This window comes from Rhinolophus hipposideros (assembly GCF_964194185.1).
Source record: "Rhinolophus hipposideros genome assembly, chromosome: 3".
NCBI lineage: Eukaryota > Metazoa > Chordata > Mammalia > Chiroptera > Rhinolophidae > Rhinolophus > Rhinolophus hipposideros.
The window spans coordinates 104,361,207-104,387,827 of NC_138049.1; the positions used below are offsets into that span (position 1 = coordinate 104,361,207).

General features: G+C 40.9%; 1 protein-coding gene across 1 annotated transcript in view; it reads left to right on the top strand.

The window, feature by feature from the left end:
• Positions 1 to 26,621, top strand: part of NUDT3 (nudix hydrolase 3) — a 113,093-nt gene that overhangs the window by 44,627 nt on the left and 41,845 nt on the right. The window contains exon 2 of the mRNA XM_081043399.1: positions 18,936 to 19,046. Within this exon, the coding sequence (XP_080899525.1) occupies positions 18,936 to 19,046 (111 nt within the window). The remainder of the gene's footprint in view (positions 1 to 18,935; positions 19,047 to 26,621) is intronic.

Sequence of the window (26,621 nt, forward strand, 5' to 3'; positions counted from 1 at the left end):
ATATACCCTCACTCAAGTTCAGCTGTTACCAACACATGGTCGGTTTTGTTTCCTGTATATCCCTGCCCCCTCTGCTCCTCCCGTATTATCTTGGATCTCATCTTAGACATCATATAATGATCTCATCCATAAAATTTCAGTAAGTACTTCTAAAAGAGAACACTCTACAAAAACAGAATATCATAATCATACCTTAAAAAGTTCATATGGGAGAGATAAGATAAATGATATTTTCCCCTCAATTTACCATTATTGCCCAAATTATGAGTTAATGTACTCATTATTTGAAGTATGTTTTAATTAATCAGTTGGTTCATTGGCATCCTTCATTGGTTACCAGTTTTGTTTTGTTAAATTATCAATATGAACTAATGGATTAATTTGGGCATAATGGCAAATTGAAGGGAAAATAGCAGTCATTTACTTGATGTTTCCGTCCATTGCGGTTTTTCTTATTGGCCTATTTTTTGACCATTAGGAGCCTATTCAAATTGACTCTAGAGTATAACCCTAAAGCTTTTTGATAGCTTCCTCAACATCTGCCATAACAGGGAGTTTCAGATTTATCTTGTACATTTCCTGCCTCAGGCATGAAATTAGCCACATCAGGAATGCAAGTACAGTATTCCACAGGAAGAATTAGTTCAGATTTTACAGATGTTACAAGGGTAATAAGGGAATATTAACAGTTTTAAGACAGTTAAGTTGATACAGTTGAAATGGACAGATTTCTTGAAAGCTGCGAACTGCCAATGCTTACTCAAGAAAAAATTGATAACCTCTGTCTGTTAGAGAAATTGAATTTATAGTTAATAACTGTCCCACAGAGTAAGCTCCAGGCCCAGATGGTTTCACTGGTGAATTCTAACAAATAGTTAAGAAAGAAATAATATGATTCTATACTAACTATTCTAGAAAATAAAAGAGGAGGTAGCACTTGCCAGACCTTACAAGAAAAGAAAACTCTGGATCATTATCTTCATGAGCGTAGTCCTCAAAACCCTTAACTAAGTATTAACAACTCAAATCCAGCAACGTAAGAAAAGAATACTACATCGTGACTAATTAACTGGGTTTATTCCAGAAATGCCAAGGCTGATTCAACATTTGAAAATCAATCAATGTAATTTACCACATTAACAGACTACAAAAAGAAAAACCATATTTTATCAATAGATTCAGAAGAAGTATTTGACAAAACCCAACATCCGTTTATTATAAAAGCCTCAGCAAACTAGAAATAGGAAGGAACTTCCCAAACATGGTGAAAGACATTTACTCAAAATAGCTAAGATCATACTTAATATTGAAGAATAAATACCTAAGATTAGGAACAAGACAGTTATGTCTGTTCTCACCACTTCTGTTCAACATTGTTCTTAAATTTCTATTAATTACATTAAGACAAGAAAGAAATTAAAGATACATAAATTAGAGAGGAAGAAATAAAACTGTGTAGATGACTTGATCATCTATGTAGAAAATCCTAAGGCATCTAACAAAAAGCTATTAGAACTATTAAGTAAATTTAGTATAAGCACCGGATATAAGGGCAATATATAGAAATCAGTTGTATTTCTGTATACTAGCAATTAACAGAAGCTGAAAATTTTAAAGTACCATTTAAAATAGCATCAAAAGATAGTAGGCAGATTGGCAAACAAGGACCCATTTCTGTAAGTAAAGTTTTATTGACACACAGCCACGTTCATTGGTTTACATGCTGTATTGTGTATGACTGCTTCTGTGCTGCAGTGACAGAGTGGGATAGTTGCAGCAGTGTAAAGTACACAGAGCTGAAAATATGTACTGTCTGACCTTTTACAGATAAAGTTTGCTGATTCTTGGTATAGAAGAGCTTTATGACCTTGAGATAGGGGAGGATTTTTTTTTTTTTAATTTAAATTTCATCTTCTTTCTCTTCCTTTTTATCTCTGTGTGTGTGTGTGTGTGTGTGTGTGTGTGTGTGTGTGTGTGTGTGTGTTTTAAGATTTTATTGGGGAAGGGAAACAGGACTTTATTGGGGAACAATGTGTAGTTCCAGGCCTTTTTTCCAAGTCAAGTTGTTGTCCTTTCAGTCTTAGTTGTGGAGGGTGCAGCTCAGCTCCAGGTCCAGTTGCCGTTGCTAGTTGCAGGGGACGCAGCCCACCATCCCTTGCAGGAGTCAAACCGGCAATCTTGTGGTTGAGAGACACATTCCAACCAACTGAGCCATCCGGGAGCTCAGCAGCAGCTCACCTCAAGGTGCCGTGTTCATTCTTAGTTGCAGGAGGCGCTGCCCACCATCCCTGGCGGGACTCGAGGAATTGAACTGGCAACTTTGTGGTTGAGAGCCCACTGGCCCATGTGGGAATCGAACTGGCAGCCTTCAGAGTTAGGAACGTTGGAGCTCTAACCCCCTGAGCCACCGGGCCAGCCCAGGGGAGGATTTCTTACACAAGAAACAGAAAACACTAAGCATAGGAAAAAATTTTGTCCTCATCAAAATTAGTAACAAAGAATGAATGAGAAGACAAGTCCTCAAGAAAATATTTGCAATATATAACAAAAATCTATAAAGAACTACACATCAGAAGACAACACAATAGAAAAATGGGCCCTAGACTTGATTGATCAAGCTCTTGATAAAAGAGGAAATGGCTAGAAACATTTTTTGAAGTACTCATTAATAATCAGAGAAATGCAAAAGAAAGCCACAATGAAATGCCGTTAAACACTCACCAGTGAGTGTTTAACTCACTGAGAGAGAGAATGTATTAGGTTGGTGCAAAATAATTGTGGTTTTTGCAGTTGTTTTTAACCTTTTAAACCGCAATTACTTTTGCACCAATCTAATCAGTTGGCACAACTGACTGAACAGTGTGTCTCAACAGTGTCTCACAACTGGAGAACAGTGTGGAGGTTCCTCAGGTATTTGAACCACTGTGATCCAGCAATCCCATTTCTGGGTGTATCTGAAAGAGATGAAATCAGCTCAAAGAGCTGTTTGCACGTCCACATTCATTGCAGCATTATTTACTCTAGCCAAGCCATGGCAACAACCTAAGTTTGTGTCGATGGTTGAACTGATAAAGAAAATGTGGCATGTGCACATACCTATACATATTACTCAGCCATAAAAAAGAAGGCAATCCTGCCATTTGCAACAACATTGATAAACCTTGACGGCATGATGCTAAGTGAAATAAGTCAGAGAAACATACTGTATGATCTCACTTATATGTGGAATCTTAAAAAGTTGAACTCAGAAACAGTGAAATGGTGGTTACCAGAGCCTAGGCAGTGGGGGAAATGGGGAGATATTGATTTAAGAGTACACGCTTGAGGTTATAAGTTGAGTAAGTTCTGGGCATCTAATGGGTCATTGTAGTTTACAGTACTGTGTTCTATACTTTATTCTCACCACACACAAAAACGTGGTAACTATATGAAGTGATTGATGTGTTAATCATTAGTGATTATCACTAATGATATGATAGTCATTTTTTTAAAGTTTATTGGGGTGACAATTATTAGTAAAATTACATAGATTTCAGGTGTACAATTTTGTATGACATCATCTATAAATCCCATTGTGTGTTTACCACCCAGAGTCAGTTCTCCTTCCATCACCATATATTTGATCCCCCTTACCCTCATCTACCACCCCCCCACCTCCCTTACCCTCTGGTAACCACTAAACTGTTGTCTGTGTTTATGAGTTTTTGTTTCTCATTTGTCTTGTTTTTTTGTTGTTTTTGGTTTGTATACCACATATCAGTGAAATCATATGGTTCTGTGCTTTTTCTGTCTGACTTATTTCACTTAGCATTATACTCTCAGGATCCATCCATGTTGTCGATAGTCATTTTATAATGTATACATACATTAAATCATATTGTACACTTTAAATTTATACAATTTTGTCACATAAGTAACATTACCTCGTTAAAGGGGGGAGGACACTATTCAGACTGACAAAAAAGAAAGAATTATACAATTATTACGTAGAAACAGAAAGCTTCTACATGGCAAAATCACTATAACATCAAAACAATCACCAGGCTAATTAATACATAAAGAGCTTCTCTAAATCAGTAAGAAAAAGACTGATAACCCAGTAGAAAGATGGGCGATGGATATAAAAGGTAAATACAAGTGACTCTTAAAGATAAGAAAAATGTACCTTTCTTGTAATAAGGGAAATGTAAATTGAAACTAGAAGGTGATGTTCCATTTCACCTGTCAGATTGGTAATATCAGAAGTTGGATAATACCACACGTTGACCAGGATTTATGGGAACAGTCAGTCTGATATGCTGTTGGCAGGTATAAGAACTGGTACATCCTCTAGGGAAGGTAAAGCTTCCATCTTTACTGAAGTTACAAATGCGTCTTTGACTCGGCAGTTCTTAGGTTTTATAGAGAAACTACCTTGATTGTGCCACAAAGGACTGCTGTGTTGCCAAATCCAGTAGTCAGTTCTCATTCCTCACCTTACTCGACCTCTGGGTAGTAAGTAGCATTTAACCCAGTTAATCATTCCCTCCTCTTTCAAACACTTGGCTTGGCATCTTGCATGCCCCATGCTTGGTTTCTTTCTCCTTTGCTGTTTGTCCCTCCTCGTGCTCCTTTGTTGGCTCTTTCCAAACATTAGAGCCCCAGGACTCAGGCCAGGAGAGCCCCAGACTTGTGTAAGTGATCTCATCCAGCCCCAGATTCCACATCTGCCTAACGTTCATCTGCAGCTCTGACCTCTGCTGAACTGCACTCATCTCTCCACCTTCCCTATGAGCAACTCCGTTTGTGTGTTGATAGGCTCCTTAGACTTCACGCGGGCAGAACTGAACTCCTGGTATCACCATCCACACCTGTTCTTCTGATTGTCTTCTCATTTTGTCCATTTGCTCAGGCCTGGAAACTGGAGTCACCCTTGACTTCCTTCTTTTTCTCGTAGTCCACAGCAGGAATTCTGTCGCTTCTACCTTTGAAAGTAGAGTCAGCATCTTATCACTTCTCACTGCCCCTCCTGTTACATCTTTAGTCTAAAGCATCTTCACTTTTCTCCTTGGATTGTTACAGACCCTCCTAACTATCTCCTATTTCCATCCTTGCTCCATCTTGCAGTCTGTTCTCTACACTGCACCCTAGTGACTCTGTTAAAATGTTTGCCCAGAAGCCCTCAGGGGCATTCTTCCCCTGGGACGAGACCCCAAATCCTTATCACCTCCTTAACTTGTTCTGTGAAGCCCTCTTTGACCCCCCTCACCCCCCACTTTCACTTGCTAATGCTGCTCTAGCTACTCTGACCCCATGTACCTTGTTGCCGAAGGGCAGGACCTCTGCTCCTGAGGAGCCTTTGCCTGGGACCCCCTTTCCCTGGAGAGCCCAAAGGCTAGTTTCCTCACTTCCATCAGGTTTGTGCTCAAATATCACTTCTTAGGAGAGACCTTTCCTGACCTCGCTGAAAGAGCACTCTGTGAATTTCTACTTCCGTATTCAGCCTATTTTTCTTATTAGTGCTTATGATCACCTGACATTATTTTTGTTTATTGTCTTGTTCTCCTATTAGATTGTACATTCCATAAGAGCATGGTCTTTGGGGTATTTTTTTTCTTTTTAATTTTTATGAGTTTATTTTAGCCCAAACCGATGACCGACTGTTGCTAGGAAGCAAGAGCTCCAACTGCTGCCAACTACAGTCTTTGTTCTGGTCACTGCTGTATCCACAGTACCTAGAACAGTGATTGGCACTGGTATTCAGTGAGTATTAGTGGAATGAATGAGTGAGTAAATGTATGAATTCTACCAATATTTCCACATGTGGGAGATGGTTCATAATAGGGCTATTTATTGTAGCATTGTTTTGATAGCAGAAATTGGAAATGCCCAAAATGCCCATCAGGAGGCCTGGGTAAGTATGTTATGATACAGCCGTATAATAAAATCCCCAGTGGTTACTGTTTGGTCTCATTTATGTGAAGATCCAGAACAGGCAACACTAATCTACGGTGGTATACGCAAATCACACCAGTGATTGCGTCTGGTTTGGGGGCGTTGACAGGAAAGAGGCATAGGGAACTGTCTGGAAACGTGTATCTATAGGGGTGTAGGTTCAGGTGCGTGCATTAGTCAGACTCATCAAACTGTACCCCAGCAATCTATACATTCCAGTGTACGTGAATTGTACTTCTGTTACAACAAAATGCAATCCCTAAAAACAAAAATCAAACAGAAACAAACAAATTTGTATGTCAAGCTAGTGGCATAACCGTACAGAAATAAATGTTTCCTGTGACGTGAAAACAGTGTTTTGATTGCATATCTGCAGTAGGGTCTGTCCTTAGGCTAGAAGAAGAGCTACAAAGGAACCTTAACCTATACTTAGCTCTTTTATGGTGAACAGCACTGTTAATTTGAAACTATTAATTATAGGGCAGCTTAAATAGATAATTATATTGTTATATTTGACATAAAGAAAAGCAAGAAATCCAAGAAGTTGAAAAACTTAGTAACTTTAAATCTGACAGGGAAATATTAGTATGACCCATAATTAATTTTTCTATTTATTATTCTCTTTATTTCTAATAAGACATATCTCCTATCTGTCATTGAAAAGCCTTAGAAACAGTGACAATACAGTAGCAACCAATGCCTAAATTGAGGTCTCTAAATATGATTTCCCACTAAAAGGAACCACGGCTCCTTAGAGAAGTGCTGAATTCAGATCTGGCGCAGGAAATGCTTAAGATGAGCCTGAGATATGTTACAGTGGCAAAAAGTAAGAAAACTCCAAGATTAAAGATTTATATCAAAAAAGATATGAGATAAACAAGATTTGTAAAATATTACTAGTAGATTGTAGGTGGTAGGCATTGGGTGGTTACTGTACAATTCTTTCAACTTAGCCAGGTGTTTGAAAATTTTTATAGTGTAGTACTGGAGAAAAAAGGACACAATCAGAAGCCAACCAGATTCATGACTGCAGTTGCTATAACACATGAAATAGAAAAATCTAGTTAATGCAACAATAAAAATATTTGGAGGTTGCTTGGGCACACTGTCATTCTGAAAATTTGTGAATAAGGAGAAAAATCTAGCATTTATATTGCCTTTTTAGGGTAATCAAATAGTTGATAAGGAAGTTTCCTTGTAGAATTCCAGCTAATTAATAAATACAAGAAGGGACGATAGCATTAGAAAATCACTACTTGCAATCTCTAATGAAATCTTGGCTGTCAGTAATAGATGTGAAAAACGTTGGACGGAAGGCTGATGGTGAGCTCTGATGGGCAGGTCATGTGACAACACGTGAAACCAGTTTCATCTTGTGATCACTGAAAGTGTTAGATCTCAGTGCATCTTACAGTGCAGCGCTGCAGGACGTATGTAGGCACCTTCAGTGAAGTTTTCGTACCAAAACACCAGATCCAAATCTGATCAAGCTTCCAGACAGACCTATACACCGGGGTACAGGAAATCGGGGGGATAAAGGAAGAAGTTGAATATTACCACAAGGGAAGGCATTAGCAAACACAGGAATGTGTGGGAAGTCCTGTAGGATAAATGCTGTTTTCTTCAACAAATCAATGACTTGAAAACAAAGGGCCAGGAGAGGGAACTCTTTCAAGGAAGTGTTTTAGATTGAGTGCCTGATATGACCAAATGCAGTGTATGGACCTGGTTTGAATTTTCGTAGGAATAAGCCAATTGTAAAATAACGTTTTTAAAATAATTGGAGAAATTTGAACAAGGAATTATTAATTTTGCTAGGGGTAATAATGACATTGTGGTATATTTTTTAAAATGTCCTTATCTCTTAGTGATACATAATGAAGTATTTAGTGGTGAAATATATTGATACCTGGGATTTGCTTTAAAATACTCGGCATGGGATGTAGGTAAATAAAACATGATTGGCAAAATGTTAATAAGTCACTGAAGCTGAGTAATGAATACTTGGAGATTCGTTATATTTTTCTCTCTACTTTTGTGTAAGTTTGGAATTTTCTAAAATAAAGAAGTTTTTTTTTAAAAAAAAATAATACCACATGGTCATTTTTTTGAAAACCAGGAGGTTCTTCAGTATGTACTGATCAAATGATCTCCATATGTAGGGGAAAAGTAAGGTAGAACAGTGTTAATGATGGGTTACCATTTGGGTTAACGGGGGAAAAAAGAGGAAGTATTTCTACTCAGGCTAGAATATCTCAAGAAGTCTTCATAAGAAGCGCCTCTGGGGACACTGCTTGTGCAGTGTGTACTACTTAAAAGGGATTCTAAAAAAAAGGAGTTAGGAAGCACAGTTCTAGATACACACCCCTGTGTAAATTTAGGACAATAGAATGTTAATGCTGGGGGCGGGGGTTAGAGATTATTTGGACCACCTCATTTTACAACTGAGAAAGCTGATGTCTAGGGAGAATGGTTTTTGTAGTTGTGTGGCTGATTGGTGTAAGAGGAGAACCGTCACCCCGTCTCCTGACTGTCCTTTATAAAGGCAGACAGCGTCCAACTGGGGCTTCAACTTGAACATCTTAACTTAGATTGCAATGTGATTGAAGTGTGGCTGCTACTTTGGGCACACAGTATGAATCATGCACTTTTTTATTTCTTATTTTGGAATGTGAGGCTCTTTAATTAAAGTATAGTTGACATACAATATTGTATTAGTTTCAGGCGTACAATATAATGATTCGACATTTATATACCGTAGGCAGCGGTCACCACAAGATGTCTGGTAACCATCTGTCTCTTACGTAGTTATTGCGATATTGTTGACTGTATTCCCTATGCTGTACACTAAACCCCATGACTGATTTATGTTGTAAGTTTGCACCTCTTAATTCCCCTTCACACCAACTGCCCAGGCCTCTGGCAACTATCGCTTTGTCCTCTGTATGGAGGAGTCTGTTTATTTTGTTTATTCGTTTGTTTAGTTTGGATTCCACATGAGTGAAATGGTACAGTATTTGTCTTTCTCTGACCTACCTCATCTAACATAACACCCTCTTGGTCTGTCCCTGTAGTCGCAAATGGCAAGATTTCATTCCTTTTTTATGGCTGAGAATACCTGCCTTTTTAGTGTATTCCTGTTGTTCCCAGACTGTGGGAAACATGTGACTTATGGCGTCAGGAATGCTGTCGCTGGGCTTTGTTTGCTTTAATGACCTCAGGAAACTTAGTGACTTTCTAAATAGTTCATTTACTCCCTTTGGCTTTCAGAAATTTCCTAAGGAATAATGCTTGACATTCTTCTTGGCCAATTATAAGTCTTAAATGCTCGTTCTAAAACATCCAAGTTGAACCCAAGCTTTTAAAGTGAAATCCTCCTCCTCCTCAGCGCTACCGATTGGACTGGACTGGATTGGACTGGACTGGATTGCATTGTTGTTTCTGGGGTGAATGCTTTCAAATGGACGTTTAAATGGAGGTTTTGAAGTTCCCATCATACACAGGTGCTGTAGGAAGCCTAACTTCTCCGATAGGTACCCCAACGTACTTTTCCTTTCCCACCTGGTCCCCTCCTGTATTTCTCTCTCTCGTCGCCTGTGGACCCCAGTGAGACGCCAGCGCCTCTGGGTCCCTTTCATGGCATGCCCCGCTCGGATTAGTTCGCAGTTCCTGTCGTTGCTGTCTGCTGCACAGGACTGGACTCCACTTCCTGTCCTACCTCCAGGGACGCCGATTATATCCGGCTCCCTTATCCTCTCTGACTGACCTCTCTGTTCCACCTCCAGCCCGTCTCTCATTCAGCCTCCAGACTCAGGCTTCTGAAACACACGTGAGGTGAGCCTTCTCCTCAAAACCAAGAAGGATTCCAAGTTGCCATAGCTCTTTGCTGCACTTGCTATATGAACTTCTAATGCTGGTCCAGATCTAATTGATCAGCCTCCTTCCCATCATGCGCCCTACACCATGTCAAACTACTTGAATTTCCCAGCAGCTCCTGGATGTGACACACTGTTTCCTAAGTCTGTGCCTTTGCAGTCGCAGTGCTCCTTGCCTGGAATACCTTTCCTTGCTAGGCTCAGTAAATTCCTCCTCTGGGCCCAGCTCAAGGGTTCCCTCTTAAAAACTGTTCTGGAACCCTCTCAGAATCTTCTTTCCCCCGTAATAGCTCTTATCAGCACCATGATGTGGCCGGGCCTTTCATCAGATCAAGGCTTGGCAAACTTTCTATAAAGGACCAGAGAGTAGACATTGTTGGCTTTGTGGAGTATATGATCTGTCAAAAGTACTGAACTTTGCCGTTGTAGCTTGAAAGCAGCCATTGACGGGGTGGCCCGTTAGCTCAGTTGGTTGGAGCGTGGTGCTGGTAACACCAAGGTGGTCGGTTCGATCCCCACATGGGCTGCTGTGAGCTGCACCCTCCTTGAAAAAAAAGAAAGCAGCTGTAGACTGTAGGTAAGTCAAGGAGCAGGGCTGTGTTTCAGTACGAGTACTCTTTATTCATAGACACTGAATTTTGAATTTCATATAAATTCACATGTCACAGAATATTCTTTTGAGTTTTTTCAACCTTTTGAAAATGTAAAGCCCATTCGTAGGTCATGGGCCATACAGAAACAGATGGTAAACTAGATGTGGCTCGTGGGCCACCATTTCCAGTCCTTTCATTAGAGGGTAGGCTGTTCAAGGGTAGGCTTTATATATTTTTGTACATCTCTGTCCCCCACCCCCACCCTTATACCTCATTTCTAAGCAAATAATGACTGGACAGCAGTTATTTGGGGAATAAATGCTTGAGTAAGGAATTACTTGAAATTGCTTACCTGAAATTACTTGAAATTTAGAAATTGTAGTTTCTAAACAAATGTGAAAAATAATGGAGCTTCATACTGAGAGTTAGTAGTCATTTTTTATGTATATTAATAAACATTTTCAGAAAAGCAAGTGTAAAAAGGTTGCATAATATAGAGGAGTACACCTCTGTGTAGAAGACAGCTCTGCTAAGAAAGAGCTAACAAATACGCAGACCGTCTCTGTCAGGGAAGAGACTACTGGAAAGATCTCCAGATCCTTGACTTGAATCAACTACTTGATTAAGATGCCTTCTCTATCTTTTCCTTTTCCTTATACCTGGCCTGGAGAAAATTGTGTCTCGCTTTTATCCAGCGGCAGTGAAGTTTTCAGCAGGTTTTTCATGTGGGTCTACCTACCTCACGGCTGTGATGGTCTTGGTGGCCTGGTGGTCCGAGACAGGTTTGGAGACCCACCGTGGTGTGAACCCCGGCTCCACACGGGCCCTTCCTGTGCCTTCACCACATCACCAAGCCAGCTAGGCTTGGTGCCCTCGTGGCCGTAATGGCGAGAACGACATACGACCTGGCTTCCAGGACAAGTAGAGAGATGTATCTTAAAAGTAGAATATGTAAAATGCCAGCAGCTGGCTTAAAGTGGGCGCTGAGTAAATACGACCCGCTGTTGTTCCTGTGTACTCTCCCCAGTGGCAGTCTGCTTTCTTTCCGGGTTTACAAGAGTGGGGGGGAAGGTTTGCAGGAGCACCTCGGGTACCCGGGAGTTGTAGTCAGTGTCATCCATCAACTGTCAGTCTTTGCTTTTATTTTCATACAACCTGCAAATACTGCCAGGTTTACTGGTTTCTTTAGCCCTTTTAGCAATCAATCACGGGATACCAGGCAGTAGAGTGTTCCCTGTGGTTACCTTAACGCTTGGACATTAATTTGGAAAGCCAGGACAGGACACTCACTAAGCAGTCTAGTGTCGCAGCCCACACCCTGGCACTCGTGCTTAGGGACGGGATCTGTGAGTAACAGCTTGCCTCCGACTGCCTTTTCATATTGTTCTTAAAACACCTTGTTGCTCCCAAAGTCAGAATTGTCAGATCATCTGTTCACAGCAGTGTGGTGTTTCTTTGGACAAGGCAGGGTATTTCCTCTTTTGTTAAATAAACAACCTGATTAGCCAGATAAAGTGAAGGGATGTTTATAAGGCATTTTATAAACTGACTTTATGCTACTTGTTCTTCCTTTTAGCAATATTTTGAGTTCCTGTGTAGGAAAAAAAAACAGCTAATGGGGAAAATAGTTTTAAAACTCAAGGAACTGAAACTACTAGTGCTTGGCCCTGTGATAATTCACTGATTTAATATGAGCAAGTTACCTCACCTCATACACAGCTTTACTCGTCATTTTAGCAGGGTCGTGTGCACAAGAACTTGCGGCTGCTGTTCTGTGAAACGTTCTATAAAAGTAAACTATTTATCTGGAATCCCAGCAAGTGCAGATAATTATTCATATTATATTGGTCTTATTTTTAAGGAGATACACACAGATGACTAGAAAGGGCTTGTCTGTAGAAGCCGATTGCTGGGCATGTCACAGCTTTGATGGGGTGCAGCCCCCTGGGTACCAGCAGACCTCTCTGGCAGTAATGGCGGTGCTGAGGGGCTGTCATATGCGGCGGGCATCACATTGTTGGAAGTGAGACCACGTTAGGCATTACTGCATGCAGTTTTCTGGAAGTTAGTAAGATGTCTAAGGTACATAGCTTGCTAATCAGGATTTTTCATGATGGAGATTATCCCCGCAGATAATCTAATTCTTAAGGAAGAGATTTCCAGAACTTTAACCTGGGTTACCTGGAATGTATCTACCACTATTATACTCTTAGTGATGGGAACGGAAACTTACATGACACCAAATAGGGTGCAGGGTAGGTAGAGGGAATGGAGATAGCTCCTCTGGCTAAAGTTTTGCAAATGTCGGTATTCTCCTTTGCTGAGTCTCATCCAGGCTGGAAGAGCCTGAGACTGCTGTTTTCCAAATCTCAGTCTCTTTCCATCTCCTTAGCTCCAGTCCCACTTTTATGATTGTCCACTAGAAATACTCATGAGACAGCTCACTGAACTCTCCAGTTCGTGTGTTGGAGGACAGCCTCCCTGTGTTTCCCCCTCCACTGACCTTCCACATTCTCCTCCTAAGGCAGCTCCACCACTGGCTCCGCCCACATCCTGTCAGTCACCTGCTCCTGCAGATTCTGCCTCATGTATATACCTGGAAACCTGCCACTTCCTCTCAGCTCCCACTTCTGTCCTCATTTTTTTTCTCAGCTTGAATTCACTGCAGAAATGTATTCTATTACTAGGCTTGTCCATCCAGCCCTAGTCAAAGTGACTTTTCTAAAACCCAGATTGGGCTATATCATTTCTGTGCTTAAACAGTTCAGTGACTTACCCACTGCCTTCAGATTGTGATCCAAACTCTGCATAATTGGACCCCTGCCTTTTTCAGCCTCCGTAAGTAACCCCTTCTGTATGCTCCCTGCATTTCCTTTTTTAAAAGCATTTGTTTGTCTGTTCATTCGTTGGTCCATTGTTTTCATTTGTTCATCATCTATTGCCACTTGTACGGGTCAGGCTCCAGGCTTAGGAACTGGGTTTGAGGCAGTCACCAGGACAGATCCTTGGACATTTCACTGACCGCTCACGCTGTTACTCAGCATATAGCCTAGGTTGCACTTCAGTAACAAATTTACCCCGAATCTCACTGTTTTAACACAACAGGGTTTATTCCTTTTTATGATGCCTATCAGTCATGGATTTTCAGAAGCTCTGCTCACATAGGAATTCTGTTCCATGCAGGGATTCAGAGCTCGCCATGTCTTTGGGCACTGTGAAAGAGGAAGAGAGAATGGATGGGCTTCTCCCTGCCTCTGCCCAGCAGGACACATGTCCCTTCTGCTCACATTTCACGAGCCAGAACTAGTCAGATGGCCTCACGTAACAGAACAGAGGGTTGGATACTCTAGGCAAAAACATGAAATAGCGAGTGAGCTTTAGGGGCTCAGGCACAGTCACTCGGATATATTTAGTCACCTGACTTCTTGTTGGTCTCATCCACTGGACTTCACATTCCTCAAGAGCTGAGGCTGTATCTGCCTTGCTTTTGTGTCCCAAGACAAGAGCACACAGTAGGCTTCTGATGATTTAAAAAAAAAAAAGTCTTTCTTGAGCTTGGATTCAAGTCACTTCCTTTAAGAAACCTTCCCTTACCATCCCTCTACTGCCTCCTCTCAGCCAAAGCTCTCCTTACCCTGTGTTAGGACTTTTTGTTTTCTTTTATTTCTTTCTCCACTCAGTTTCTTTAGGGGGCTTTTTTTAAAATTTCTTTTATTTATTTGTTTATTTATTACTATTTTTTTAAAAGATTTTATTGGGGAAGGGGAACAGGACTTTATTAGGGAACAGTGTGTACTTCCAGGCCTTTTTTCCAAGTCAAGTTGTTGTCCTTTCAGTCTTAGTTGTGGAGGGCGCAGCTCAGCTCCAGGTCCAGTTGCCTTTGCTAGTTTCAGGGGGCGCAGCCCACCATCCCTTGGGGGAGTCGAACCGACAACCTTGTGGTTGAGAGGATGCGCTCCAACCAACTGAGCCATCCGGGAGCTCAGCGGCAGCTCAGCTCAAGGTGCCGTGTTCAATCTTAGTTGCAGGGGGCACAGCCCACCATCCCTTGTGGGACTCGAGGAATTGAACCAGCAACCTTGTGGTTGAGAGCCCACAGGCCCATGTGGGAATCGAACCGGCAGCCTTTGGTGTTAGGAGCTCCAACCGCCTGAGCCACTGGGCCGGCCCCTGGCTTTCTTTCTTAATTTTCTTTTGAAAATTTGTATTAAGCAATATTAAAGCAATTTTTTAAAAACTAGGAAATAAAACATTACTGTTCCAGGTTATGTAAACCTCTCCCCATTAGGTTTATCATTTCCACACATTTCTTTCTTCTTTCACTGAACACATGTGTCCCTAATTAATATAATCATTTTCCTCTGTGTCCATGTGGATAACAGGTTGTTCCAGCAGGGCTGCCTGTGTCCTGAATCCAAGCGTTCTGTGTAGGATGGGAGGTGTGTTTTGTGGGTGCATTTCTCCATCTCTGTACGCGCTGATTTCACTGTCTCGATGACAAAAGCTTCATAAAAGGTCTGATACCTGGTCGGCTGATCCCCCATGTCAACCTGCTTCAAAATTGCAGAGCTTTTAATTTCTGCATCTCATGTTCCTGGCTCGTGATAATGCTTAATGAATGTTGAATAAATGACAAGTTACATTTTTTTCTTATGTGTCATTTTTAGAATCTTTTAGGTGCTTTGCCGTTTTATTTTTTTTAGATAATTTTATATTTAAAAATCAAGCTTCAGAATAAGAATTAAGTGACCAGAATACCGCTTACTATTTTATAAGGTAGGAAAGGAGTAAAGCCTTCTGCTAAAGTAAAGAATATTTGGTTTTGTTTAGTTCCTTTGCAGTAAATTTTTGATGGGTTGTCAGGGAAACTTACTGAGAACTATTTACTGGTAATAGTGTTTGCTTTGAAATGTGACTACAAAGGAATGAAGCTTGCTTGCTCTCCCCAGCCTCAGTTACACAGTCTTGCCTCGTGTAGTCAAGCTCTGAATGTGCGAAGCGATGACACTTGCTAGGTTCACGAATTAATATTTCACATTGATTGAAATTTAGAGATTAAATTATACTTTATGTTAGAGGTTTTCTTTTCTTTGCCTTAGCTCTGAAATGTCCCTGAAAAGGTCTTTCATTTAGATTGCAACCTAATTGGGTGGCCCCAGTCAGCCTTTGAGGCAAATGCTTAGGTTTAGAATGGCTGGTAAACATTTTGCCAGGAAGTGGGAGAACTCTAGGAAGAAAGACTTTATGTATTTATATAACAAATCATTAAAGGATTAATACCCTTAAACTTTTTCTTTCTGAATCTCCCTTGCAGATTAGAGATAGATAAGACTTAAATGCCATCGTCTAGAGTTGTCTTTGGAGGACTTCTTTTTTTAACTTTTTAACTCGAATTAACAAACATGATTATATTTGGGTTTATTTTCCTTTTGATAAGGACCTTTTTAAAATGTAAGGCCGGACATAGTTTTAGAGGGGAATGGGCGTGGCAATGATCCCTTTTTCTTTTATGGAAATAGTATATTATTTTAGCTTTTTATAATTTATTATAAAAGTAAGGATAAATCTCTGGAAGGTTGCTCTCCTGGAGTGTACACTCTGGAGAAGAAAGCAGTGGCGCTGACGTCTGTAGCTTTAAACAAGAATTACTGTGATCTGAAAACCGGTTTGATTTTATTGAGGTGAAGTTCACGTCACATTAGCCATTTTAAAGTGAACAAGTCAGTGGCATTTTAGCAAACACCACTTTTATCTGTTAATAGTTCTAAAACACTTTGATCATTCCAAAATAAAACCCTGTACCCATTAAGTAGTGACTCCGCATTCTTTCCCTTCCCAGCCCTGGCAACCACCAGTCTGCTTTATGTCGCTGTGGACTTGCCTATTCTGCATACTGCATATAAATGGAATCACACAATATGTGTGACATTTGAGTCTGGCTTTCACTTAGCATCATGTTTTCGAACTTCATGCACTGTGTAGCGTGAATCAGTATTGCATTCATTTTTATGACTGAGTATTATTCCATGTATGCATATGCCACATTTTGTTTATCCACTCATCCATTGATGGACATTTGAGTTATTTCTACTTTTTAGCTATTGTGAATAATGTTGCCATGAACATTTGTGTGTGTTTGAGTGCCTGTTTTCACTTCTTTGGAGTAGATACCCAGGAGTAGAATTACTAGATCATGTGATATTTTGTTTAACTTTTGGAGGAACCCCCAAACTGTTCTCCACAGTACCTGAACTCTTCTGCATGCCTACCAGCAATGTATGAGGGTTCCAGTGCCTCTCCATCCTTGTCGGGACTTGTTATTTTTAAAATTAGGGCCATTCTAGTGGGTGTAAAGTGGTATCTCATGGTGGTTTCACTTTGCACTTCCCTAGTGACTAATGACGTGACATCTTTCATGTGACTGTTGGCTATTTGTATGTTTTCTTCAGAGAAATGTTTGTCTTTTTGTTACTGAGTTGTAAGAGTTCTTTATATATTTTGGATATCAGACCCTTATTAGATAGATGATTTGCAAACATTTTCTCCCATTTTGTAGGTCTTCTTTTCACATTCTTGGTAATGGCCTTTGATGCACAGAAGTTTTTAATTTTTTTTTTTTAAGATTTTTTTATTGGGGAAGGGGAACAGGACTTTATTGGGGAATAGTGTGTACTTCCAGGACTTTTTTCCAAGTCGAGTTGTCCTTTCAATCTTAGTTGTGGAGCTTCAAGTTGTTCAGCTTCAAGTTGTTGTCCTTTCAGTCTTAGTTGTGGAGGGCGCAGCTCAGCTCCAGGTCCAGTTGCTGTTTCTAGTTGCAGGGGGCACAGCCCACCATCCCTTGTGGGACTCGAGGAATTGAACTGGCAACCATGGATGAGAGCCCACTGGCCCATGTGGGAATCGAACTGGCAGCCTTTGGAGTTAGGAGCGTGGAGCTCTAACCGCCTGAGCCACCGGGCCAGCCCAGAAGTTTTTAATTTTGGTGAAGTCCAATTTATCTGTTTTTTCTCTTATTGCTCATGTTTCGGTGTCATGTCTAAGAATTTGGCATATGTTGCCAAATCCTAGGTCATAAAGACTTACCCCTTTTTATAATTTTAGCTCGTACATTTAGGTTGTTTGTCCAATTTGTGTCAGTTTTTGTATATGGTGTGAAGTAGGAGTCCAGTGAGGACTCTTATTTAAAAGTAAAATTTCACGAAACCTCCACATTGTACTTTTAATATCCCTTGATTAAACATATATACATACCAACCAGAAATCACTATGGATTTTGTATTATTTTAAATTTGTTTGCATTGTTTTAATCAAAGCAGAACTTACATACATTTAAAAAATAATACTTGCTAGTATAACACATTTCTCAGTCCATGTTGGTGATTACATGTGGATTCATGGATTTCCTTCTCGTAACTGGTCCCTGCAGATCGCAGGTTTTGTAGAGTAGCGTCAGGAGTATCTATGATGATGGGAAGAAAAGGGTCGCATTTCCAAGGGCTCATCACTGCAGAAACCTCAAGGGAGAGAGAGGAGATGATGGGAAGGTAGATAACCGGAAGTCAGCGGTGGAATCTGTAAGGGCTAAAGAGGAAGTAATATTCTCTTTGGGGCAACAAGGATGAGTGTGGAGTAGAAGTTAAGTGCTGGGGCGTGGAGGGGAGATGAAGGACGAAGGGTAGCTTAGATATGGTTTGGAATAAGGATGGAGACTCAAAACATGTCATCTAAAAGTGGTGGTTTAGGGAGCAGTTGAGGATTCCTTTAGTTTTGGAAATATGCCAACCCAACTGTACCCCCAAATGAGGAGTCCAGCTAATTTTGTTTAGCATCTGTCCTAGAGAGGATAACGAAGAGGCCCTAAGGAAATTCCGGATTTTGTTTCAGCCATGACTAGAATGCTGGTTGTTTGAATTAGTAAACCGTATTGTATATCAATATTGTGTGTGTTTGCTTTTCATTTCTTAATAAAATTTCCTAGTTAAAAACTTTCATTTTTATCTCAGCTGAAAACATCATGAAAAGAAAATTTTCTACTTCTCATGTAGATGACAGAATTAGGTTCTCAGCGTTCCCTTAGAGCTTAGCGTGGCATGTTGTATTGGTCTGTGACACATGATGGAGAAGAACTAGGACACATGGTAGTGAGAACCTTGGAGGGAACGTGTGGGCACTGTGGTGCCAACCAGGCCTAAGGACTTCTTCCCTTCTAGAAGGCCAGCCTTTCACAGTGTTCACAAGCTCGCATAGACTTTTGTCAGCTCTGTATTCAGAGGGCTTTAGAGAAAGGGATGAAGGAGAGGATAGGTAGGACAAATGACAGTCTGAAGGGAAAGTAGAGGAGTGGCCACTGGTTTCGATGCCCTTTTCAATGCTTTCACTAGGCAGATTGTCTGCTTTTCCAAACAGAAACAAAAGCTGCCTTTCAAGAAATGATTTGGAGAGGTATAAACAATGATTTGGAGGGGTGTTTAAACTCTGAATTTTATGATTTTTTAAAGTTTTTAACCACCTGTGTGACCTCTGTGACTTTCAGGTGCTACTTGTGAGCAGCAGTCGCCATCCAGACCGATGGATTGTCCCTGGAGGAGGCATGGAGCCTGACGAGGAGCCGAGTGTGGCAGCAGTCCGGGAAGTCTGCGAGGAGGTATGCACGCCATCCCCTGTAATCATGAACCTGTCCTGTCTGTGCAGTTCTGTAATTTGTCACCACTCCCCGAATAAACATACTCATGATCACAGAAGGCAGGCATGTAACAGTTACCATGTGCCTCCTTGATTAAAGGGGGTCAGGTTGTGCCGTGGTAATGTTTACCAGGACCCCTCTGTGCCGGGGCAGGACTCAGGCGGTGACTGCGTCTCGTTAGACCAGACCCCACTTGTGATCTCCCAGTACTGCCTCTCTCACCTGTGGCAGAAGATGAAGAATCAAAGAGTTCATCAGTTCTATGAAATACGAACAAGCAGTATCGGTATAAATGGTTCATTCTCATTAACCTTTGGATCAGGAGGAGGCGTCCTTTATTCTCCCATGCTTCCTGGGTCCTGGCCATAGAATAGTCACTAAAGCAACAATTCTGTTAGCCAGAGCTCTTAATGGTGCAGCTCCAGAGTTAATTGTATTTTCTTTTATTTAGTCACATGATACTCAATATATATGAGTTGAATTTCTGGACCGTGCCCAATATATCTTATTAGATACTCTAAAATACATAGTCACGAGAAGTAAAGTCTTACACCCTTAGTGCCCTTACTTCAAGAGCTTACAATTTGATTGGGGAAACTGAGAAAGAGATTTCAGTTCAAAACAGGAGGAAGGAACTACTGTTTCCCCATCGCCTCTGTGGCGACACCTTGCTCTGTTCTGCTTTGTTATGTCACTCAGGGCTCCTGCTCAGTGGCATGGGTTTTATCGCCCAGTCTGCTTGCCCTCATCACATGCCTAGTGTTATAGAGCCATTTCCTTGTTCCAGAGGGGATATCAGACTGATTCTAAGGACATATAAAATCACGCTTAGTACGAGTCTAAATTCTGTGGGTTTTTTTGGTCTAGCCCTTGCCGAAGTCCTCTTGGACTAATTATTCCTTTGGAATACACCAGGAATTCTTTCCTCACTCTCAGCTCCGACAAGCATACATTGGCTCGTGTCACTCTCAGTTTTATCATACATCTGGTATCCATAACTAGATTATAATCTCCGAGGGCAAAGATTATGTTTCCCATTTTAAATCCTCCTTTCCTGTGCCTGGTACACAGCTAGGTGAACACCAAGTGATTAATTCATGCATCTGTGACAGATGGAACAGGAAAAGTCCTGCAGAAATATCCCAAATGGACATGATCAGCGTTCTTTCTGGAGGAGCCCATAGATTTGACTTTTGAAATAAGTGTGGTAGGACCAGTTGGTGGACCTAAACTACTTCCTTTTGATTTAAATCCAGTTGGCTGCTGTAGGTTCTGAGGCAGGGGTGTCCAAACTGCGGCCCACGGGCCAACTGTGGCCCATGATCCATTGTTAATTGGCCCGCAGCAAATTCCAAAAATATATTTAGTTTACCTAAATAAACCAGGTGAGGCAATACGTACTTCACCTCGAGTGAGTGGCCCGGCTGTTTGTATATTTTACCGCATATGGCCCTTGGTGAAAAACGTTGAAAAACGTTTGGACACCCCTTTTCTAAGGCATCTAAGGCAAAAGTGATGTTTGACAGAGTTGCAGTTGTGGATTCAGACAGGTTGTCGGAAGACCTGAGATAGAGTGATGGTTCTAGAATAGAGGGGAAGGAAAACGTTCAGGGACCTTTTGTAAAACTTAACTACTTGGTTTTAGAAGTTGGGGTAGTGGGGGAGGGGGATCCATGACAGCTCTACCTTTGTAGAGGACATTTGGATTTGGCCATGTTTCAGGTAAGCTTGTATTAGCTGTTGTTACTATTCTTGTGTTGAGTTTATGGTTGAATTCTCCCTGGGTTATACGCGTGCAGCTAAGATGCAGACAAGTAGATGATTGCCGGAGGAGAGCAGTATGGGAGTCGGAAGGTATAGGGCACCCTGCTTACCGTTCTGTCTCCTGGAAATTCACACCGTCCTTTAGTAGTAGTGCCATGCTTCCCTGAAAATAAGACGCGTCCTATGTTAATTTTTGCTAAAAGACGCATTAGGGCTTATGTTCAGGGGATGTCCTCCTGAAAACTCATGCTCGGGCTTATTTTCCTGTTAGGTCTCATTTTGGGGGATACGTGGTAGGTAGAAGGGGAAAGTAGCTGAAGTAGGAATTAAGTACTTGGGACAGGAGAAGTGAGTGATGTAGCACAGGTAATGAAACGCCCATGTTCAGTGTCTCACCTGCCTGCTGGCCTGCAGGGAACCCTCAGCCTGGCATTACATGCAGCCTGCCTCTCTCAGCCCCGAAGAATCCCGCCTGGCTTTGGGCACCATTCCCCGCCAGTCAGGGAGGCATACCATACTCTGTACTTGATTCCAGCATATTGAGAGGATAGAGAAATGTCCGGGGACTGCTTGGAACTTTAGAACAAGGTATCAAATACATGTTTGCATAAACAATAACAATTAGAGAAATAACGGCATTACAAAAACAAACATTTCAGTGGCTTCCATCAAAATAAGATAGTGGGGGGCGGTGTTTCCAATTCCGTGTCCATCAACAGAGAATCAGACTTGGAATCAGAGAGGATGTAGGTTGATGTTTTTTACTGCCCTTGAAAGGTAGCTTTTGTAAGCAGAAATCACTATTCAGGGGTTTACTTAGTTTTCACAGTGTTATGACTTTTTTAGTGTACACATTCAAAGACTTAGTTCTTTCATAATGCTTACAAACCTGGTTGCTCTTTAAGCGTAGGAGATTTTACCAGTCATTTTTAAGGGGCCTTTGGATAATACCTAGACCAGATGTTCCAGATTGCGTTTGCCAATTTTATATACTTGATTGCTTTTTAAAGAAATTCGCTTGTCTGACTTAAAAATAAAATACAAACCTTAGGAAGCTCTTCAACAAAAAAGTCCTGTGAATTTCATATATTAGACTTACAAATAAGGAAGTCTTCTTCGATTCTTTAAATATTCCCACATTGTACGTGAACTTAAGATTTTCAACTTAAAATCATGTCAGAAATCATTTAATTGTACTTTTAAAATTGAGGTTACAATCTAGTAGGCCAAATTCTTTTAAATGTGACAAAATATATCTGGTCCCCTTAATGTAGAAATATTTCTACCGTGATTTTGATTCTCTTACATATTTCTGTATGACATACTAAATATTTCCACTATTGAAAGATGCTTTCCTACCAAAGAAGCCGGCCCTCCCTGTTCAATGAGGCCAGGACTCTAGGGTGCCCTGAGAGGAAACGCTGAGCCACTTCACTTTTCCGGCCAGGACTCTGTTACTTCACAAGGCTGGTGCTCGTGGAGTCCCTGTGGGTGGGCGTGGGTACCGAGTGAGCAGTCTGCAGTTTCTGTCACACCTGGCTGGCTTTTTGTGCCTCAAGCTGAAGGTCACTTCTTTCATGAAGTCTGTATGATTCCACCCTGCAGATTCGTTGTTCTTCCTGTGTGTCTCCATTGCAGGCGGCCCTTGTAGCTTCATAATATTTATCACCTTTTATTGGTACTGCTTGTTTGTCTTCTGTGCCAGCCTTCACACCCTGTGTGTCAGGTTCCATTCATTCTTGCTGACTGTTGAATCCCCAGTGCTTGACACAGCAAGTGCTTAAGAAAATACAATTTTTTTGTCTTAAAATTATTGACATGACCACTAGAGCCTCCACATAAATGCAGTGGAGGTAGGTAGGCCCTTTCAGGTTGTTAGGAGTAAACATACCTACAGGTCCCTCCGTTAAATGAGGAAGAATATGACAGTGTCACAGCAGCTGCCCTGCCGTTGTATGCAGAAATGAAAGTTGGGTCACAGAGGGTGGATGACATTGGGAAAGCGGGGTGGCTCCGGAGCCTGGTCAGTGGCCCAGCCCCTCCCTTCCACTGGGGAGGAGCTGCCTTTCTAACTCTTCTCAGCTGCCGAGCTTCTGCTTACTGTTCTTTGTTTTGCGTTTCTTGTCGCTTGTGCACCACTCAGCCTGCCCGCTGACTGTGTGTATCTCACAGTCAGGCTTCCCCAGAGAGGATCTTACTGGTTTCACCCAGTCATGGCCTTTGGGCAGAGCTGCCAGGCCACATCATCAGCTTCTGGCCATTCCGAAGATTCCCACCTTTCCTTTGCAGCAGTTATGGTTTCTTGGTCCTCTCACTGTGCTGGGAGTGCCTACAGATCTGTGCCGTGAGGAACTGCCTGCAGCAGCTTTCCCACAGGTCCTGTGTGGGGAGTGAAGAGGAAAATGTTTGCACCACATCCCGAAGTGATCAAAGCAGATTATGAAACAGTATTTATGATCTTAAACCGTGTGCTGGGGAAGAAATACATATAACTTTTTGTATAGAAAGAATAGATAACACTGTTTGTACATTTACTATGTGTCAAGCCCTGTTCTAAGCATTTTACATATGTTGCCTCGTTTAATCCTGACCGGACCCTACAAGATAGGAACTGTTACTATCTACATTTTGCAGGTGAGAAAAAACAGATTAGGTGAGATTGAATCATTTGTCCATCTTGTGCCCAGCTAAATGTACTCAAGTGCTCCAGGTACGATTTGAATCCAGAACTTCTAGTCCACACTCCTAATGCTGTGCTCCCTGAAAGAATGTTCCCCAAATGTTCAAAGTGGTGATCTTTGGGTTAGTTCATAGGTTATCTAATTTTCTGCACTGAGCATACATTAATTTTGTTACTGGAAAAATGTTCTATATAAACAGGAATGGAGTGAGGTTATTAAGTAGTTCAGCACGCCATTGGCAGGCCTACATATCATTCAACTTAACCTGTTCATAAGCTTTGTTCAACCCAGCTTAAACATTTCAGCCTAGTGGAGGGATTTCAGAAACAAATCTGTAGCACTTGAAACTACCAATTACATTTGCTCAAATATTCCCTTTTGTAAGCTGGCCTCCATTTTTTAGTTCCTTACAGTCAGAATCCTATTCTAGTGACCCCCGGAGGGTTCGAGGGAGGAGGCTTTCTGCCAGGGCCAGGCGGGGCCTTGGTGAGCACGCATCTGCGAGCTGCAAAGGCTTGTGTGAGCCAGCTATGTGACGCTCTGGAATAAAGAAGAAAAGCTCCTCTTTGTGTGCTTTGCAGAACTATTCTTTCTTGCTAATTCAATGGGAAAGGTAAAACTGTTGGCGGACAGGGAAAAAAGAGGGAAGATGTTCTGCCTGTGTTCATCTGTTACATTTCCATTGCTTTCATCCAGTCTCACCTCAGCCAAACCGAGAGCACTATTACAAAGATACAGGACATCTGAAAACAGACCCAGAAGGAGAAAATTATGTGTATGCCTTCAACTGCATTCTCCTCAAGGGTTACAAAGTTGGGTATGTTCTCCCTTCAAAGAAATGCAGTCAGTGATGATAATTGAGAATGTGTGGCCAAATGCCAGTTCCTTTTATCTGCTGTTTCATGTCTGGGCAAGGCCCACATCCACAGAACCATTTCTAGCATGCGCTTGTGTAAACTATAAAGTATTTGTGGGTAGCCTGATAATTAACCTGTGACGTAGGCCTAGCGTTAAAAAAAAAGTAACTTTTTCTCTGACTTGCTCACTTGTGTCTTAATATCATCCTTCTCTGCTGGCTCGTGCCACCTGTTGCTGTGCCACATAAACTCGCCATCTTGGAAATGTCTTCAGTTTAGGGGTGTCTGCTTAGACTTCCCTGTACCTTGATGACTTCCCTTAAGTTTTTGATGCACCGTCTTACACAAAGTAAAAGTTTCACAGTGTATTTGACTTAATTCACCCCATTTAAGGAAGTTTTTTGGATGCTCTTTTAATACAGTATCGAGGCTCACGGTGCCTCGGGAGTTCAGAGCTGCTTCATAGTTATGTCTCACCTTCCTCATCTTAGGTCCGCCTGTCACGAATTTGTTGTAACCCTTCCTGATCTCATTTGTACTTTCACATAACATGGAAAACGCCATAGTGAACTTCATTTTAAAAATCTATATCTTCATATCCCAATTCCTGTACCATGTGTTCCCTGTTCCTGCAAAAGAAATGGTTGTACTCTCATATATGTATCATAGCAACCAGAAGTCTCCATGGGGTATCTCAGAACTGTCTCTAACAGGGAAGCTGTTTTTCATATCACTTGTTATATACACAAGTAGAACATTTAAAAAGCTTGTGACTACTTGGGAATAATTTAAGATACTGTTTTGTCAACCTTTTCTTAGCTCCTAAGTGTTTGACTCTATTCGAAATTGAAAAAAATGTGAATGCTCTGTATGACTGTGTTGTATTTTCATCTTTACTTTTTAGCTGAGTCTGAACAGTTATAAATGGAAGGCAGGGAATAAGGTATCACAGAATTTATTAGGGAAATAACATGATTTTTTAAAAATACAGGACTTTAATCACAAAATATATATCATAATATATTTAGAATATTTTCAGTCATTTCAACATGATAAGTAAAATGGGAAGTAATGTTGTAGACCAGGAGTCTTCAGCTCATAAGCTTGTAGGGAAGGGAGCAGCCAGTGGCCAGCATAGGTGTCTCTAACCAAGTAGGAAAAGCCTTCCCCTCAGGAGGCAGCCCCTCCTCCCTCCCTGGCCCAGCAGCCAGTAGTTGCCACGTGGCAGTGAAGACCCAGTGTGGCTCTGATGTTTCAAGAGAAACTTGAAAGCTGGATTCTCATGTGAGATCTGATCTTTCACTTTAGGCAACTAATTTTACAAAGTTGGTTAATCAAAATAGTACATGCATATAGATTAAAAGAAACACTAGTAGTAGTACTAAAAGACTTATAATGAAAATCAACCAAAAGACATGTTCTTAATTAGGTGAATGAGCTGTGTTCCAGATTTTTACTTCTTTTGAACTGTAAACTAAGCTCCAACCTCTTGGAAGAACATAATTTTATTTATTTATTTATTTTAGTCTCCAAATGATAAGTGAAAGCACATAAAGCTTTTTAACCTTGGGAACATTTTACTGTTTAATGGAATTGTTAATATGAGAAAATATATCCAGATGTAAATTACTGTAAATCAAAAGAGATCACAAATCAACCCCATTTGTTTGTTGAAAAGCAGGCTTTATTTAGATAACATTCTCTGAATTTCCATGATTTAATTTTTAAGGAATTTTAAATCACACAAATATGAACTGTTAGTAATTAATGTACATGTATGGCTATATGCACGTATAGACTTATCTTAAAAATAGGTACAAAAATGGGGAAAATTTTTCTATATGTTTGAGATTTTTCAAAATAAAAAATTGGGCAGAAAATAAGCATAAATACTTATTATGTGCCAAACATATTCAGGATCTTGAGGAGGAAACTGAAGTGCAATAACATGATGGACGCCACGTTTCCTAAGACAGATTGTGTTTCTGTGTCTTTATTTTTGCTTGATAAAAAGACAGATATTTTTAGTTCCTTTGGTGACAGCATTATAAAATGTAAAAATTATCATGTCTCTCAATATATATATGTAATGATCTTATTCTGATGATTCATTCTTTTTAAATAATTTAATGGGAAATGTAGCTCAGTGATGAAAAATTTCAGGAAAGCTTTTGTTCACCTAATATGGATACACATTTTTGTGTGTGGAAGCAGCTTTAGTCTGCCCTCCTAGG